Consider the following 20,321-nt stretch of genomic DNA (forward strand, 5'->3'; position numbering starts at 1 on the left):
TTGCTGACCCCTGCCCTAGTGTGATGTAGTTATCCCGGGAGTTTATACTTTATATAAAATATTTGTCTTTTATGTAAAGTAAAAACTTTCCATTCTATTTGCAAACATAAACTTAAATAGTAAAATTGGGAGCAGGCAGGTCCTTTATTGCATATCCCTTCTTCAATGGAAACCGACCTGCCTGATCACAATGTTTATATACATTCACCTCTTCTTGTTCCATCGCTGGCCCTAACATTTTCACCTCATCCTCTTCTGGGTAATCATTGTATGTTAAAGGAAAGATCGCAGGCAGGTAAGTTTTTTTTAGTGCAGAACATGCGTGGCCCTTCTGGATTAGTGAACATGCTTTTTCCCCATTTAGGTTCCCCTTTAATCAGTATGTACTTCCACCGAAAATGTTAAAATGTGACAGGGTCTCTTTAAAGGTTGCCTGTGGAAAGTGAATATTGAGGCAGCTATTGCTGTTCTGTCCTTTGAAAAATGCTAATATCCTGGCTGTCATACCGCACCAATAACATTATTTATTACGAGGCACTAACTAGGAACAAGCTACATGCTTGCTTCACCTCACAGAGCCAGCTGATACAACAATGGCAGCCCCCATGAATGGCTCCCTGACCACCAGCAGATCTGCCGAGTGCGCCCAATGCGCATGCGCCGACTCCTCCTCTCTGTCTGGACTGTGGCTCGGCTCCTGGAGTTGGGGAGGTGACGTCAGGTGTGAGCGTGGCTGCAGAGGCCGGGGGAAGCTTTGCTCTCCCAACATGTCCTTGCACAAGTGCCAGGAAGAATGGGGGGAACTGGAGAAGGAATTCAAGCAGCTGCAGGTAGGGAAGAACCCAAGACAGGGCTGCGGTAGGAGTTGCATTAGTTTCGATAGAAATGCATGCCTGGTATAGGAGCTCGGCACTTCCCAGCGTTGGTCCCTGCTGAATAATGGAATGGGAGCCCTATGATGAGGCGCTTTTGTCTTGTGTGCAACAGCTGAGTGGAGGTGGCTGAAGCTGCAAAATCTCATTCTGTGATTGCTTTCATTTACTATTTGTGTGATGTGCTGCATACAATTGCTGTGTGCTGGGGGCTGGAGCATCCTGGATCTATAGATACTAGATCAGGAGAGCCATAGATGGTATGCTGGTGAACCATGGACTCCTGTACGCTAGTGTCACACCTTCCATAGACTCTGCTGTACGCTAGTGTCACACCTTCCATAGACTCTGCTGTACACCGGTGTCACACCTTCCATAGACTCTGCTGTACACCGGTGTCACACCTTCCATAGACTCTGCTGTACACCGGTGTCATAACCACCATACACTCTGCTGTACAATGGTGTCATCCCCACCATACACTATGCTGTACACTGGTGTCCCACCTTCCATAGACTCAGCTGTACAATGGTGTCATCCCCACCATACACTCTGCTGTACACCCGTGTCATCCCTACCATAGGCTGAGCTGTACATCGGTGTCATCCCTACGATTCGCTCTGCTGTACACCGGTGTCATCCCTACGATTCGCTCTGCTGTACACCGGTGTCATCGCTACCATAGGCTCTGCTGTACACCGGTGTCATCGCTACCATAGGCTCTGCTGTACATCGGTGTTATCCCTACCATGGGCTCTGCTGTACACCGGTGTCATTCCTACCATATAATCTCCTGAACGCCTATATCTTAGACTGTCCTGTACACCAGTAAAATTATTTTCATAGAGTCCTGCACACCAGGTTCCTTCTTGCCATAGGCTTATGCACACCGGTCATTCTTACTACAATGGATTCATCCATACATTCTTATCACTGACTCTTTTGTAGGTTGGCATAGTCCTTACCCATGAGTTCTCCTGTGCATCAGAACAATTCTTAATGTGGAGTCCTACCATGTACTGTCCTGTACAATGATAGAATTCTTTCTATAGACTCATGTAATATGTTGGAATTTTTACTATAGACTCCAATGTACAGTACTAAATGATTTATCATGGACTCTGTGCTTCTAGCAGTAAATAGGCAGTCTTGTCTTACTTTCTTCAAACGTACTTATTATGTACTTATACTTACATACAAAACAAGTTGTACACGCCTCAGCAGGTAAAATTGGTAGTTTATATACGGTAATTACTGTGTAGTAGAAACTTTCAGATTGGGATGCAGCCTATTATAACAAGAATAAAGAAAAAGTATCCATAGTACATGGTCAAGAAGCAGTTCTTGCATGCTACATCTTTGGGTTTTTCTGCTGGATGACTGAACTCCGGAAAAATTGTATTGAATGATATGACATAGAGAATAGCCCTGCATATAGCTTGCCGCTATCAGCTGCAAAACCTTTGCACAGGTGGTTATGCTTTTAAAGATGAACTCCCCACTATGTTTATATAACTAACTAATTTATACAATACACATTTACCTTTTCTTGTAGTCCAACAACGCCTTGTATTCTTCTGAAGTCTTCTTACCTCCTCTTTTGTCAAGTGCTACCATCATTATTAGTGCCATAGCTTAAATTCTCTTTTACTTCCTTTTTTTTTTGTTCTGTCCCCATTGATGTTTCACAGTACAAGCTTTTGGGAAGATGCTTTACTTCTATGCCTGGCACATGTGACCAAGAATGGACCCCCCTTCCCCAATGATGTGTGATGATTGTGATGAACAGAAGGGGAAGGGGCACTGGGACTACATTCATCTATCCTGACATACATTGCTCCTTACTTCTGCAGTACCAGGAGGTCTAGTGAAATTGTACTTCAAATTTGTGCACATCCACATACTAAAGAGTTGAAGTTTTCAAGCAGACCCAGCATTGCACTAGGGACTTGGGCAAATACTATAAATTATAAATTATAAATAAATCACTTAGGTTCAGACTTAAAGTTTTGGGAAACAAATTTCCATCAGTTGTAAAATAAAAAGGTAGTACATCCTCCTACACAGCAAGAATCAAAAGCTCATTTAGGGAGTGAGGAATAAGTAAACAAAATTACTTTATGGCTCACTCCTGCAGGCTTCCTCCCTTTTGTATGACCCATATGTATGTCCCATGGAACCATACCTCTTGACCTTTGTACTGGGCACAGCCTCTCTGACCTCATTAATTTTAGGGGTCCACTATTGTACGCGTTGACAGAATTGGCTGCCCGGGGTATGTGAGGAATTAGTTAAGTATTGCTACATGATTTTTACTCTCTGTACAAAACAACCCATCAACCCTGGTTAATGGGGTTGGATACCTATGCTTTTCTTGTAGTAAACATTCATCAAGGACAAGAAAAAATAATTCTCAATATATAATAAAGGATACCTGGGCCATGTTATACAAATTTTGATGAGGTCTTGGATATTTTCAGATGTGTGTACACCCATGTGTGTTGTGTGATAGGCTGAATATAAGACAATTCTATTTTAAGTGGATCTGCATTTCCAGTCTGCAAAGGCATATTCCAGTATTCTGGCAAAGGGCCTACAGTGTTTACTGGTACTGCCAAAACTCAGATAATTGCAGGGGAGAGTACAAGTAGCAATTACTGATGGGAACTGGCATGAGTTAAAGTCTGATAGTGTACCTAGGTACAGGTAAGTCAAGTTCTTGTTTTCTTTAAGTTATGTAGGGGGTTGCTAGAATCTGTCAAAATGTTATTGTCTTCTCATGTTGCAAATTTTTCCTCACTTCCTGTCTGGTTTTCATCCTGGAGGAGGAAGTGAGGGTAAATTTTAGCAGAGCCGCAGTAAATTCTAACCTAACATTTACCCAGCATATCCACAGGTAAAATAAGATTAAACTGTTGATACACTTTAATTATAGTTTTTCTGGCTCATTTCAGCATTCCTGACTCTCAGTTAGTTTATGCAGTTGTGTGATTGTGGAAGAGAAATGTCCTAAAGTGTGGTGCTGGAAATATGTTACTAGAATCTATCCTATGCAGTACAGAAATGCTATGGGATTATGTAGGAAAAAAAACTCCTACCTCCTAGATTACCTAATAAAAGAGGGAGGTCAGGGTTGATAAAAACATGGCGATGTATATGTGATTTTCAGCTGGAAATGGCTACTACACCTTACAAAGGCCTGTTTGGACCACAGACGTTCTTGATCCTGTTTGTGTGGTTGTGAAAGCCTGGATGGGTGAAGATCAAAAAAAGTCCTGCCTTTTGTTTACTTTAAAATTTAGATTTTTTTTATGTTTTCAATCCATGCATTGCATTTAAATATAAAATGGTTTCCCTATGGGATATAAACCACTCTATTGGAGAATTTTCCTCTCATTTTCTGTCCTGTGACAACACTGGCCTTATGGCCGGAAGTGAGGGAAAATATTTTTAGTGTGGACAAATTTAAAATCATATAAAAGCATATAACCTTTCCCCAAGCTACATAAATATGATGGCTTGACATATCATTTAATGAGACACTGTTGCTGTTTGTAAAGGATATTGTTTCCCCAGTGATCTTGCAGTAGAGGCCTGCAGGAGCAGTCACATCACCCCTTCCATCATCAGAATCTGAAGTTTAATATCTGTTATGTCTGATTATATGTTTCTATCTGTATTAGTTTAGAGACTGAAGTATCAGAAACAGTATTATCTAAAAGATGTATGTAACATTTTTTTGTGATATTTTATTTTAGGAAACACACAAAGTTTATAAACAGAAGTTGGAAGAATTGAGCACTCTACAGAATGTGTGCAATGGTTACATAAGCAAGCATAAGAGGCGTCTAGCGGACTTAAAAAGCAATCTAAACAAGTAAATGATTCCTTTTGATCATTCAAAATGACATTTTATTCATATATTGCTGAGAATACATTTGGTTCTTACTAGCTAATAAACAGTAAATGTTCATTTTACTTTTAATCATTATTCTTCACTTGCTTGGTGTAATCACGGTTCTTTTGTTGTGTGTACCTGTGTTTGTGTATAGTATGTGTTTGTATGTATGTACATACGTATACATATGTGTGTGTATGTGTGTGTGTATATATATATATATATATATATATATATATATATATATATATATATATACACACACAGATATCTTCAGTCCTGGACATTGATGTGTGCAAAGATAATGCAAGCTAGAGTTTCAGTAATGTGGCTTGGCTCAGGGATTGCATGTCTGGTATGGATGCAGAGTTTCTATTTCTTTCCTGTGATGCTGCTTACACACAACATTTGAGCTAAAATTAGCAATGTGTGAGAAGCATGGAAATTTTAGATGGGCTTATTTAATAAGGCAGTGCATAGAGGAGTAATGTTATGTGAAGTGTAATGACCCATACCAACAAGACTTTCCCTTTATCTTAAGTACATGTTTTGAAGTTGGGTGAGCAAGGATTATAACTTTTTTTTGGTGGGGGGGGGGGTATTTTTTTCTGGGGTTCCATTTAAGAGATTTTCTTTCATGATGTTTTACTGGACAGGAAGGGGAATATAAATGCTTTTTTCAGTAAGATTGTTGTGTTGGTCTATGCTTGTTGCAGATTTTTCACTCTCTGGTAAAACTGTTATCAGGGCAAGAAGTGAGGGTAAATTTCCTCAACTGACTGATTGCAGTAGAAACCTGAAAGGAGTTCTTCTTCCCCATTCTGTCTGAAACTAGAGAAATAATTTTTGAAAAAAAGAACTGTGCGAAGTGTTTAATGACTGTTTATACTATTACATGAGAACGCAAGTGTTGTATAGAGATGGTGGGGTCTTTTTAGATCAGGTCTATGCTTTCATGTATTTTTCTCACCTTCTAACCTGTAATAACCATTAGAGAATCCCACAAGCCTGTACTTGTTTAGAATCAATTAGAGCTTGCTGGAAGATTGCAGCTGATGTCAGAATCATTTTGCAATACCCATAACATAAATATGGCTTTTGGTGAACCTGTTGTATATGAAGCTGTAATGGTGTTGTACTTTAATAGTACTTACATTTTCATATACACTGCATCTCCTTTTGCTTAAAAAGGAGCTTACAAGATTCCTTTTAGAAGAAGGATGAGCCCCTCTTGGGTACCAAAACATCTATATCACTGTCCACCTAAAGCAGAACAAAAACTTGCCTTTAATCTCATAGATTCGTCTATCTGTTGGGAGGTTTTCTTCGTTTGGGTCCCACATCATCTTCAGCCCGGTGCAGACATCTGCTTCTCTCTTCTTCCGAGTTCTTTCTGTGTCACACTGCGCAGGCGCGAGATTGGGTGACATAATTTGGGGAATGTGTGAGATCGGCAATTTTTTCTTTTCTATTAATGAAAGGGCTGCTTCTGCGCATGCCTGAGATTAGAGTATGTGCAGAGGGAGCAGCCTCCCGGGATGCGTGACGTAGGTACTTCGGGAAGCTTTGCATGGCGGCTATCAAGTCAGAAAATGAAGGTGCTTGCATAAAAAACGTGTTGCACTTAAAGAATTAGAACACCCTCAGAAATGAGTGGATGGCGTAATTTTTCAAAAGGCCATTCTGGGTAGTGGTTGGCAGTTGTTGGAGCTTGGCCATGAAGTGAGAGAAAGTCGGACCGTAACCCTCTAATCTTAATTACATAGAGGCACGGTAAACTTTTCTGTCTGATAAAAGTCAAAGCAGTTTGTGCTCTTTCAGAAATATTTAGATCAGGATTACTTTAAGGATTTTTCAAACCAGACTGCATTTTTCTTGTATGACTATCACTTAGAATGTAGATCTCAAAGAATCAGTAATATATTCAAAACAGATTTGTTGTTGTGTTAGAAAAATTTCTACAAAGAATATTTTTTTGCATTTCAGGCCATTAAAAAGGGCGTACAAAATACATGTAAAATGCTCCTAATACTTGAAGAGGAATGAATTTGTGTGATTGCAGCCTCAATCAACCTGTCTTGTCATAGTCTGTATAGACCTGAAGGGATTCTATGGAAATCTTCAATACCCTTGTTTTTTTCTTCCCATAAAGGTATAAACACACTGCCAGCCTTGGTGAGACTGACCTCATCCAGCAAATAGACGGTACCATTAAAGAGAGACACAATGTCTTCTTTGACATGGAAGCTTATTTGCCAAAGAAAAATGGGTAGGTTGCATAAGTTTTTTATTATTATTATTATTATTATTATTATTATTAATAATAATAAAAGCACACCCCGAGAATGAGTATGCTTCTGAATAGTATCCTAATGTTGGCCTCACTGTTGTTTGGATTTTTTTTCTTGATATCTTTAGTGTTAGCACCTAAATAATTGACACTGCTCTGTCAAGTAAGATAAAAAGATAAAATCGTTTCATATTACTGGTGATTTATTTTCTGAGATTTCCTTATAATGGAAATGACAGTTTCCACTCATTGCTTGTGTGTTACTGAAACAGTAAGTGAGTTTATTCTTGCAGGGCAGAACACAAATTGTAATAAATATGTTAGTGGTTTAGAATCTGTCAGGTTGGTAATGTTTTCTGTGTACTGGCTGCAGAGATACTGCTCATTTTAAGAAGTGAGAAGACAGAGGCATATAAAAAATAAAATCTCATTAGAAGTTTTAACCCTCAATTTAAAACCAAAACAACAAACGCACACTAGCAGCAGCACTAGCTTTCACTAAAGTTTCACTTAAACACAGTGCCTTGTCAGTATAAGAACAAGTTCTACAAGGGGTGCTGGAAAGTTTTTGACCTGACCTAGGGCCTTGAAACCAGCACTATATTCCAAATATTTTGTTCAAAGTTCAACACATACATTTGTCAACATCATGTCTTTCTAATCCCTTTAAAAAAATTCTAGTCTAATCACTGCACTTAATATTCCTTCTGGATCATTTGAAAAATTCTTCCCTTTTAAATTTTTTGGAATAATGGGAAGAAAAAATATAGTGAGATCTAGTTTGGCTAATCTATGTATGCAAACTCCAAATTCTTCAAAACATTTGTCATGTGGGTAGATGTTTTGTCCTTCAAAAAGAGGACTTTCACCTTTTTGCAGCCTTTTTCATCCTTTCAAATCAACACCTTCTGCAGGTTGAAGTAGTATGTTGCATTAACTGATATCTTCCTGATCCAAGCCAAGACCTTTTCTGTTGACTTTGGGGTCTTAAATTTTGTCATCTGGGAAAAGCTTAAGTGCCTCTACTGCAAGTACTGCTGTCTGGTCTCCAGATCATGGTGTACCCATATTACAACTTTGGCAAGTGGTTCCATAAAAGTATGCGTAAATCACTCAAAATGTGACAAAATTACCTTAGGTGTGCCCACTTAATATCAATATCAAGTATCTTGAGCATTCAAATATTTTGGCTCCCACATAGCTGACAACTTTGGTATACCAACTGCTCGATATTATTAAGACATGCCATTCTTCAAATGTATCTAGAAACCTAGAAAATCCGCAAATCTTGGCTAAACAATTGCTAACAACTTCAGAGTTGACACTGTTCAAGGTCTCCCAGGTTATAGTGGAATTTCGGTTTCAAAATCTTAATGTAAAAATTAGGCACACCATTTTCTTCATATTTAAATATGCCAGGCTCAGTGGTCAGAGAAAAACTGCTGCATGGAGCAAAATGTTATAGGTAGCCATTTGACAATTTTGCATTGTGATTTTTACAATGATAAATTTGCACTATGATATTTATGTACTCATTTAGTAAGTATAATGTGGAGCATGCCAAAAGCAAGTGAAAAGTCTTTCTGCTAATGCCCTGTGAAATTCAAAATGCATTCTTACAAGGTCATCACTTCCAACACAAACTGAAAACACTAGGGGTGTATGCTTGGGTGGAGCGGTGTAAATCAGTCTTACTAAGTCTATGTAACTGTTGATTTAAAATGGCTGGTTTATAGCACAGATATAGTTTGGGCATCGTTAATTCTATTCCCACTATGCTAAAATTAGAAATTACTACTCTTTTGGTTGCAAGCAATGCCATGCAAATACCTTCTAATTTATAAATGCAAAACCATTAGTAACTTCATTTTTTTGGTCTTCCTCACTAATAATTAATCCAGTTGGTTATCATGCACATTTGTTTATTTCTGTCTAGCTGCTAAAACTAACCTAACATATTTTACCATATTCCATAAATTCTCTGACAATGCCTGGTATTGTCATTTCTGCTTTTCTTTAATATTCCTCAACATTTGGTATGAAAATAGCAATATTTGTTTTAAACCAGAACAGAGTGTGCAGTGTTAGTCTGCCCTTTGTCCGGATATTAACTGTAGCTCTGCTGCCATACTGCAATGGTGACCTTTCAGTAGATGCTATCCCTCTTCTGGTATATGCAATTATTTACCAGACATAAGCAGTTTATGGCACTTGTGGAATCTCAGATACTTTTATTATAGAAAAATTTTCCTGTAATGCTGTTAGTTATATGTTACTAGTTCATTGAAAAGCGCCTGTGTCATCTTTATATAACTCCAATTTGTTCTCTCTGTTCTTTTTAGTTTATATTTAAACCTAGTGCTTGGGAATGTGAATGTCACCCTTCTTAGCAATCAAGCCAAGTAAGTATGAATTTTATTAAATAAAGAACAGCACATTAGTTGCCTGGCTGATTATCCAGTATTGTGAGATACTGACCTGAGCAGTTCTGACTTTATTAAATGCAAGCTTTCTCAATGATTGTGATTTCTACAGGGTTAACAATAAACACATGCAGATGTGAGCTGGTTTTATTCCTAAATGCAAACATACATGTTTTGGACCCACAAATTAGCAGGTTTTAGGTTAATCTGGGTGTAAAACATATAAATTGGTTTGTTTCATATTGTCATGTTTGCCAAACAATTTTTATTATGCCTTGCAAATTAGTTGTATAATATCATTTGTATTTGCATGTTCTCTTCATACTCGGTATTGGGCAAGCTTGAGCTGTGATATTCCAAGAGTAAATGTCAATGACATGGCATGCTTTGTGCATTCTGCTGATAACGGATAGGTGTTCTTCCTTCTACCCCAGGTCAGCACATAGTCCATATACACCAAGTGCTGTAAATGTTCTACATATTGCATCAGACCTGTTCTCTTTATTTAGCTGTGTGCTTTGACTGTCATTAGACACTTATAGAAGCACTAAGGTGTGTGTGTGTGTGTGTGTGTATACTATATTCTTTGGCAAAGCACCAGTTTTGGTATTGGAATTGTGGACCAACCCATTACCTTATATATACCTTATAGAAATGAAAGGATTCACTTACTTTGCTAAAACTGTTACCAAAGTGACCAAAACTTTTGATTCATTTGTTCAACTACATTTTCTTCATGTACTTTTTTTTTTAAAGTGTGTGTGTATGTGTATATATATATATATATATATATATATATATATATATATATATTTATTTATTTTTTTTAATTATTATTTTTTTCTTTTTGGCTCTGTTTTCATACGAGCTCATTGTTTTGCTCTGTTATCCTTTCTTTTTTAGGTTTGCTTACAAGGATGAATATGAAAAATTCAAGCTTTATTTAACAATAATTTTGTTACTTGGAGCCATAGCTTGTAGGTTTGTGCTTCATTACAGGTGAGAAATTCTTCTTCTGATCACAAGATTCAATACAAATGTTTTTTGTACCCCTGAAATGCTTTACATACCACAAATGTGGATATTAGTCTACATACCATAATATATAGACTTTAGATATTAGATATTATTACCATATATATATACCATTTTTCATAAAGCTAGGTTTTCTAGCTGCTCTTTTCAATTAGACATTTAAAAAACCTATTTTTTCACTTTTCTTTATAGGGATGATATCCCTTGTGTAGTACAGCTGCCCTTCATTTGTGAAAAAAATTGCAAACTTTTAGATTATCTGATCACACTTTTATCACCAAAACTTTCTGGTAAAATCCAGAACATATTTGGGTTATATTACATATTGCAGTCCTTTTAATAAGCTGCACTACATCTCTTTATATAAATAAAGGGTAAAACTGAGGTTTTTGACAAAGAACACAATAGAAGCAGTTGTCTGTGTGTGCATAGGTCTGCTTGGAAGAAAAAACATTTAATGAAAATGATGTACAAAATGTTTGATTTATTTATGATTTATACTTTTTAATTCTTTCTACAATGTTTTCAATTTTACTTTCTGAAGATGATACGTTTATATCGCCAAAAAGTGCTATATGCAAGGGAAGCGGGTCATTATAATAACGATGCAGGAAGACAAATAACTGTAGTAAATGTAAAGCTCAATTACCCCTGGAAAGGATTTGGAACAGTGTATTTAGTTACAAATCTATTTCTAAATTAAGATGACGATTCCAGCCAAATAGGTTAGGGAAACAGGTTATGGCTTAGTGGAGTCTTCAGAAACGAATCTCTACACTTAAGATCATTTCTCGCTTTAATACTTGATCAAATCACAGAAAGCTGGTGTTTTGGATAATGTGATTTCCAGAATCAACTGTTATTTAGTTTCAGTAGACTAGTTTAGACTAGTTTAGACAAGTTTAAAGCAACCCTGAGTGTGACTCGGGATTACCGCTGTTAGCAAGTAAAATCCACCCCGAGTCACACTCAGGATTACCGCTAGGGGGGGTTAAATAGGCGTTGCAAATGACAGACGAATACAGACAGTGACACAGGAGAGGAGGACCCTGCCCCGAAGAGCTTACAATCTAGTAGGTGGGGGGAATTAACACACAATAAGAGGAGAGATATGTAGTGGTGGGAAGTAGTGACGGTTTCAAAAGACAGAAGAAGATGGGTAGGTAAGTAGGACGATGAAGACCATTCCAGAGAGTTGGGGCAGCTCTAGAAAAGAAGCGGAGAGAGCGGCTGGGGGAGTATTTTTTACCAGGTCAGAAAGGTAAGTGGGACAAGAACTGTGGAGGGATTTGAAGGCGAAGCACAGGAGCTTAAATTTGATTCTAAGGTGAAATGGAAGCCAATGAAGAGAACTGCAGAGAGATGGAGCAGAAGAGGAGCGGAGGGAAGGATGGATGTGTCTGGCTGAAGCATTGATAATAGATTATAGAGGAGAGAGTCGGGTTAGTGGAATACCGGAGAGGAGGAGATTACAGTAGTCAGACGAGAGATAAGAGCGTGTACCAGGAGCTTGGTAATCTCTGGGGACAGGTAGGGGCAGATTTTGGAGATGTTGTGTAGGTGAAAGTGACATGACCTGGAAATGTTCTGAATATGGGGGGTAAAAAAGAGGGCAGATTCAAAGGTGACACCAAGACAACGTGAGGAAAGGGACGACTAACAGTGTTGTTAACAGTTAGAAATATGTCAGGGGGAGAGTTGGAATTTGAGGGGGGTTGATGATGAGTTCTGTTTTATCCACCATTTCCCTAATCAATATTATTTCCTAGCTTGTAGATAAAAGGTTTGTTGTATACCTGCTCTTTATATACTTGTTTCCCTGTTACTTTCACATTGAATAATGTTCACACTTAGGTTTTGTATTTTGTCTCCTAGAGTAACAGATGAAGTTTTCAATTTCTTGCTAGTCTGGTACTACTGCACTCTAACCATCAGAGAAAGTATCCTTATTAGCAACGGATCACGGTGAGTGTCTAAACAAAAGCAAAACTGTAGGGGCTGATTATTGAATGTTAGAGGTAGTAAAACTTAAGAACATTGTCAGATCGTTACTTTAATTCTGGTAAGGTATGGCTGCTGGAACCTCGTAGTTTTCAAAGACACCACACGTATCTATCATGCCTTGAAGGATTCAGTTGCCAGCTCATTATGGTATCTGTAGTGCCTTAGCATATGGAAGCTTGTGAAAACCTTCAGCGGGAAACAGAATTAAACCACCTTAATGGTTTATTGGCCTGTCATTGCTGTGAGTTCTGTGTAGGTTGAAATGTAAGGGAAAAAAAAGCAGAGATATGGTTGCAAAAATAAAAACAAAGCACCTTAAACTTGTAAGATGTGCTTTAAAAGTATGTGTTATGTTGGCTTCATGAATCAAAAGCCAGCCAGATACTGACATCAGATTAGGTTGGCTGAGCAAAATTCAGGGGGTCCTGATTCATCTAGTCCATGTACCTCAAAACCACTTTATTGATAGTTTATTGATCTCTCTTTCTTAGTAAAGGCATGATTTAGCTAAATCATTTTACTATTCAATTGTAATGTGAAAGCATTGTAATTATACCAAGGTATAGGCTTCCCTTATTAAAATGCTGTATTGAGATCACAATCCCAAGAAATCATCATTCCAGCTTCTGGGTTTGCGTTTGAATTCCAGAACTAACACCCAGTTCAGCTGCTGCTGCAACAAACAAACATAATCCCAGTACAGATACTGGGATAGTTAAATCTATTGGATAGATTTGCCATTAAATTGCATGTTTATTACCTGCTGCTAAAACGCATTGAATGTCATTTTCTTGCAATGCTTGTGCAGCTACTTTAGAAGCAGTTTGGTCAAAAATGACCCCTTCCAACTAATTGGACAATGAAAGCATGACAGCGGACAGTGCAGGTCATTGCTCACTGCTTCCTCTCTGTCCTTCTCTTTTCCATAGCATACTGTTTCCTCTCTTGGTCTCCTGCACAGGAATTAAAGAGGATAACATGTAGACAATTCACTTACAGCTTTCAAGAACGCTGATGACATTATTAACAATAATAGCACCGATTCCTACAAAAAAAGTAATGCGGCAGTTTTGGGGAAAGGAAGGTAGGTGCACTGTGAGCAGAAGAGCAGAGTTCAGCTTTTGGAAGATATGCCTGTTCTAGACGGACACCTTTATTCCTTTTTTTTTTACATGTTTTGTTCTGTGCTGGTATGTAGTTTGGGGTCAATACCTGGTTGTTGTTATTGACCTCAAGCTGGCAAGTTTTATAAGTAATTAGATATTTTATTCTAAAGAAGATTTTCCTTTTTTCCAGAATAAAAGGATGGTGGGTTTCACATCACTATGTATCTACTTTTCTTTCTGGCGTGATGCTCACCTGGTAAGTTAAAGCATGTAGCAGTTTACATTTTGTAATTAATGATGTTGGTGATATCGATAGAAATCCTCTAGCAATAGAGAAATCATCTACTGTTCACGTTTTCCTGACTCCTCCATAAAAACTACTTAAGACAAAGTTTTAACATGTATTTGTTAATCTACTCTTGTGATTCATAAACCAAACTATAAATATAAATACTTACACCTCTGCTCATGGCCTAAAGCTTTTTTCGCTTTTTGGGTCGTCTTTTCAGGCTACTTATTGTACCTACAGTTAACATCATCATATTATTGAGAGGTTTCTTGGATTGAATTGATTGGATTTGTTAGCTTGCCTAAATACCCCCCTTCTCTCCCCAGCTGCAGCTATCTGTGTTTGCAGATCATTAGAGCCTAGTTGGCTCCCAACACAGCCACTTCCTATCTAATCCTAATTTCTGTTATGTCTGGTTACATATAGTATATTGTCAAAACATTGAAACATGCAAAAAGGAAAGTGGAACTGCTACAGCAAAAAAATAATACTTTCCTCTAACCTTTCTATATAATTATTGGCAGCTATACTTTCTCTTTGCTCCGCTTGCTCTGTACTTTATTTTAACCCCTGTACTTTATTTTAATTGTATTATGTGATAGAATGTTTTGCTTTCTTCTGTGTTGCCATTGTTCATTTATTTTGTTACTCTACTATTAAAAATGTTATTAGATTGCACAAAAACATCTATTGGCATTTATCGTTTTACTGTGTCTAAGATAAATGTACCACAAGTAAGCTAATGAAAGTATCTTTTCTTTTTTTAGGCCTGATGGACTAATGTATCAGATGTTCCGCAATCAGTTTCTTGCATTTTCGATATATCAAAGTAAGTAGATTTTTCTGTACCGCTGCATTACATTCAGAGTCTTGCACACCTCTGGTCATTTTCATGTATTTCAATGCTTCTTTGTTATGCAAAGTGATGAGAACACCACTGTAAAGGTATTACAGTATCCCCAATGTCTGCACCTCCAAGGTGCAAGACCTATTCCCATTATTTAATTTACATTTTATTTATATTTTTTTAATGATTTATTTTACATTTGGAGCTATGAAATAAAGTAAATATTCCCCATATTCTGTTCTTGTCTCAGTTGGAACTATTTTGAGTCATTTTAATGTTTAATGTGACGTTTAAACTTTTATAGCTGTGTATATAGCTTTGATGAACTTGAAGTGAAATCTAGCAATAATAGTATATTGTGAGCAGATAAGATTTGTACTTTACTGTAATAAACTTTTATCTTATCCATTGCAAGATCCTAGAGTGATGTACAGATGTAAGATCATGGTCACTGGAAATAATCATATGAGATTGTTTACAGCAACAGTAGAAATGAATAAGCACAGGAAGCAGCTCAACCAGACATTCCCTTTCGATGCTATACTCTGAATTGAATTCTGCCCCGCGTTCTTTCACGCCTACTTACCTTTAGGCTTGGGAGGCAGAACTTGGGTATACAATAGAGGCCGAACAGAAGACGATAATACTCACCTTGGTTCATAGGTCGTCCGTCAGTAGCAGATATCGGGAACTAAGTTTCAAAATCTTGTCTAGGTGGTATAGAAATCCTGAGAGACTGCACAGCTTTTTCCCTGATGTCTCAGATAGTTGCTGGCGATGTGAACAGGCGAGAGGTACTATGCTCCATATTTTTTTGGACATGTTCTTTAATTTGTCCCTTCTGGGAACAGCTGAGCGCCCTCATGCAGAGAGTTACCACACATACTATACCATGAGACCCGGGGTTCTTCCTATTACACCATAATACAATTTCAGAGAAAGCATTTAGAGTTCCTTTCTTAGACATCTTATCGTAGCCGCGAATGCGTGTATTCCAGTGTTCTGGAAATCTTAAGAGCATAGGTGGGCTTGTGGCTCCACAGGATGAATGACATCATGGTAATGGAAGATCTCACGGCCAGCCTTACCTTTTCTTTAGCCACAGGCTTTTGTTCATCAAAGTGACCTTCTGTTACATTATTTGTTTGTTACTGTATTCCTTTGAAAATTGAAAATTTGAATATAAAGTTAAAAATAAAGGTTATGAAAAATACATTTTTAAGCACTGTGCAGAACAAGAGGAGTCCTACTGCATTGTCCCTATTCATATTCGGCTGACTTTTTTGTTGGTCATTTAGTGATCTGGCCAAATGATTCAGTAAAACATCATCAAGGAACTGCTGCACAGACGCTAGATTTGAGTAGATACAGATGAAGAAAATCTAGGGTCTGCGTGTAGCTTAAGTATTAAAGTGATTTCCATGGTAGGGTTGTTGTAAATTTGGACTTTTGCTTTATAGGAAGTGAATATAAATTCTTAGAGAATATTGATTCTCTTGCTTTTGGATATGGCTGTGTTTCTTAATTGAGTGTTTCTTAATTGTCTAAATATTGTTTGTTTGCAGGCTGTGTACAGTTTTTACAATATTACTATCAAAGTGGCTGTCTATACAGATTACGTGCATTAGGCAAGAGAAACCATTTAGACCTTACAGTTGGTAAGTACATTAACTCTTGAAATAGACACTATTATCTGACAATTATGCAATGTAGATCTGGAATCCAAATTCTGGATTTTTATTTTTTAATTTTAAAACATATTCCAAATCTTCTTTTGCAAAAACATACATCCACGTCAAAAGACATACACACATATACAAACTCTAGCTAGACAATGGGTGCCCTAGGTTAGAATATCTGTTGCAGCCATATTCATGTTTCCTTAAAGGAATGAGGTAATAACTGAAAGGGCCTGGTTCCAATAGGCATACTACTTTGAGGCTTGGTCGATATCATAGTTCTGTCAATGGGTTCAGAAGCTAGAAGTTAAAATGAATGTGATATTTGGGAACAGTTCTGTATGGTCCTCATGAGACAGGTAAATAACTGCTGAGTACAGGTATTCCCCGGGTTAAGGACATTGGACATACAGACAACTCCTAGATATGAACAGAGGCGTGGAGCAGGGGAGGGGGCGGTTTGCATGACTTGCAGAGGAAATCTTTTGCTAAACACAACTGAGGTTGTGGGTGATCTTAGGGGGTGAGCTCTTTCTGCAGCCTCTTGTAACTCTTTAATGACCAAGACAAACTCTGCAGTTGTTTCTTTTTGCATATCGAAGCACAGCTTGCTCCAGAAGTTAATGAATGTCTAGGCTCCATAAAGTTTTCTTTTTTTTTTGCTTTGTTTCTGATTAGCTGACAGTGAGGATTTTATACAGTAACAGACACCATGCTGCCTAATAATGTGTTGAGACAAACATCTGCCCTAATTGCATTTATTAAAATAATGTACCTGTTCTGACTTGCATACAAATTCAACCTAGGAAAAAAACAAACCTACAGTCCCTATCTTGTATGTCCCCTCGGGGACTACCTGTATTGTTAGAGGGGAGATATTCTGGAATTGTTCAGTATTGTTTCTATTTATATGGGAGAAGATCTTTCTGCGGGATATTAAAACTTTTCTCATCTTCCAGAGGGATTTCAGTCATGGATGTGGCGAGGGCTGACTTTTCTTCTCCCCTTTCTCTTCTTTGGCCATGTAAGTGTTGTATTACTGTACTGTGTGTGCAATCATGTCTGTAAGAAATTTCAAATATAAACTAGAAATGGATTCAGATGAAAGATTTCAAAATGAATGCAGAGATTTGATATATAAAGGTGGCAATTGGGCTATGCAGACATGACCCTTCTGAAGAGAAACTAAATTACAAATTAAAATTAAATAAAAATAAATAAAATTAAATGTTAATGATCCCTTGGTTTGGGAAATTGAGACCAAGTAGAAAAGGTATATTTGTGATTAGAACAAAGTTACCATTACAAACTATAGAAAATAATTTTAATGGGGCAGGATAACATTACTGCAGTCAGGTTGGTTGGTTACACTTTTTATCCTTCTATTTTCTATACTGAAGTATAGTTTTGCTCTTTCCAGTTGTAGTTACGGACATTCTAATTTAGGGAATTTCCAGGCAGTATCACAGATGTTGTAAACCAGGTTAATTATAAATAAAGGGATCAGAACCAGTGTCTGCAGTTCCTATGACTGTAGTGCTTTATTTTTGCCAGCGGAGTGCAGTGCTGAGTCACAGACAACATTTTCTGCTGCTTGTAGGTTAGAATTGCATAGGCTGTAATCAGTTGGTGAAGTTGGAGCTGTGCTCTTTATTAACCATCTCATCTTCTCTCTGCTCCTCTCTTCCTTAGTTTTGGCAGCTGTACAATTCAATCACACTTTTTGAGCTGTCTAGACACGAAGCATGCAAAGAGTGGCAGGTAATGTATATGCCTTGACTCAGAGATCCAACATTAGGTTAACATGATTTTGCACTTTAATAATATTTTAAGTTTTTCACATTTTTGATAGACATTATGTGTTATTTTTATAGGGTATTTCCGTGTATTCTTGTGTAGACAGCAGGTCCAGGTTTTCCTAGACAGCTTTTCCAGGAGCAAACATTGAAATGGGAATTAATGATCCCTAGAGTATGATAAAATATTCAGCTTGAAGGATTGGTATCATGTGGAGTGAATGTAGGTAATGCCATCTTACACTATACAGTATGACACCCTAAGAATTTTTATTTACCCTGAGATCCTCCTTTCCCCTACATGACACTGCTCAGGCCTGTCTTTTGGCCGCTTTGATCTGAACTTTGCAGCTTAAATGGAAAGGAAGAATCTCATTTAGTTTGTCAAATTTGGAAGTACTGAGCATTTTTGGGGGCTCTAAGAGATGAACAGATCAGTGGAGGAACACAGTGAATGTTGAACAAGAAGAGATAATGCCCTGACCCGGTACAAGTGTTCATTTTAAGACTTTCCTGATTGTGTGTTAGGGTCACCAACTCAAGCAGTGAAACCATCGGGTGAGTAACAGCCTTGCAGCTTCATCCATGTCCTTGCTTCTATCATCATGAGTTAACGCGAAGGCATTGTTAAAATTTTATCAGGTATAGTGATTCATACTTTTCAGTAGATCAATAAAGACCATTTTAGTGGTATTTTATTTATTAAAGGTGTGTGAGGTGTAAAGATTGAGATTTGTCACACTTTATAAAAAGTAATATCAGTTGTTACATCCAGAACTGAAACAGTAAATGTCACCTAGGTCGATGAATCACTCCTTGGGCTGCTGCAGCGTTTACCAAGGGTGGAGCCTGGCTCAGGACCCAGGAGAGGCTGCAGTATGTCAGAGTATTGAGGTTACACCTAGCTAGTACAAACACTTACAGATGATATTTTCTGGAGCCTCCTAAGTTACAGCAAGAAGGGCTCTGTATCATTAAAGTTTGGCAAATACTTTATTCAGATGTGCAGTAAGTGCAGCTAGCGTTGACACTTGTATGTTTCTACCAAAAATGACATGCTGCTTTTATTTGTGTGCATGAACAGCACTCATTCAAATACAACAATTGTCCAGAACTGTGAATTTGGTCAGTTCTGAGCTAACAAAGTCTAAAAATGCTTCTTCCTAATGGTGCAATTACTTTTTACGTAGATCTGAATCCCATCAAACCCCTGCTCACACCTTCTGAAAAGCTGTTTTGTCCTTGCTGCATGAATAATTTGCATTTTTTTAAATCTCACAGGTTTTTGTGCTGGCTCTCACTTTTCTCATCCTTTTCCTGGGAAACTTTTTGACAACTTTAAAAGTAGTCCATGCAAAGTTTCAGAAGAATAAAAAAAAGAAGCCTTGATGATAACTTGCCCCTGGAATTTTTGACTGTTATATAGCTAATAAATTACCCAAAATGTTATGTAGAAGAAAAAAGGGATTGTGGGAAGCTACAGGTATCCCAGCATCTGTATCACTACTGGAGACTGTGCAGTCCTTACATGCTGCTCCCTATTTCTCTCCGGGAGAGACCACTGACTTTACTATACCAAACGACTATGTCTCGTCTGCAGTGATAAGACCTTCCATGCCACTTGGGGCATCACAATGTATTGCTCTGCTTTGTACCACTTGAAGGTCTAAAAGTGTTTGTGAAATGGCACGCGCATAACTGACAGATTACCAAAGGGCAAAATCTCCTACTGCCCGATTCTCATATGCAAAGTCTTAGGTGCATGCATAGTGTGAAGAATTGTTAATAGCCTAAATATTTTACTGTTTTTGGTAAGCGTGGATCTGCATTCATTTTAATTTTGTGTTGTCATTTCACACATTAAAACCTGATGACAAATGAAATAATGTGAAATGGGACTTTTCCTATTGATATGTTTACCCCAGGAAATGTTCATATTGTTGAAAATGTGTGGGCTATGACTGACCTAGTGTGCAAAATAAAACAAAAAGTTTCTTTCTTAGAAAATTGCTTTGCTGATTCCTACTTTGAGGGGAACAAGCCTGATTCCTAAAGAAACTTTAAATAAAGGGATACGTGTTG

The 20,321-nt window shown here is 37.7% G+C and overlaps 1 protein-coding gene across 2 annotated transcripts; it reads left to right on the plus strand.

Moving 5' to 3' along the window:
- Positions 1-693: 693 nt before the first annotated feature.
- Positions 694-20,125, plus strand: TMEM120B (transmembrane protein 120B). Of its 2 annotated transcripts, none has more exons than XM_072415915.1 (12): positions 694-830; positions 4,631-4,749; positions 6,923-7,039; positions 9,403-9,462; positions 10,387-10,482; positions 12,394-12,483; positions 13,819-13,884; positions 14,685-14,746; positions 16,330-16,422; positions 17,403-17,467; positions 18,136-18,204; positions 19,521-20,125. In XM_072415915.1, the coding sequence occupies exons 1-12, from the start codon at positions 768-770 to the stop codon at positions 19,626-19,628; spliced, it is 1,008 nt and encodes a 335-aa protein (XP_072272016.1). In that variant the 5' UTR covers positions 694-767; the 3' UTR covers positions 19,629-20,125. The 2 variants fall into 2 exon arrangements, with proteins under 2 accessions (XP_072272016.1, XP_072272015.1); XM_072415914.1 differs by lacking the exon at positions 694-830 and adding an exon at positions 2,611-2,734.
- The last annotated feature ends 196 nt before the right edge of the window (positions 20,126-20,321 follow it).

This window comes from Pyxicephalus adspersus, chromosome 6, assembly GCF_032062135.1.
Source record: "Pyxicephalus adspersus chromosome 6, UCB_Pads_2.0, whole genome shotgun sequence".
Taxonomy (NCBI): Eukaryota; Metazoa; Chordata; class Amphibia; order Anura; family Pyxicephalidae; genus Pyxicephalus; species Pyxicephalus adspersus.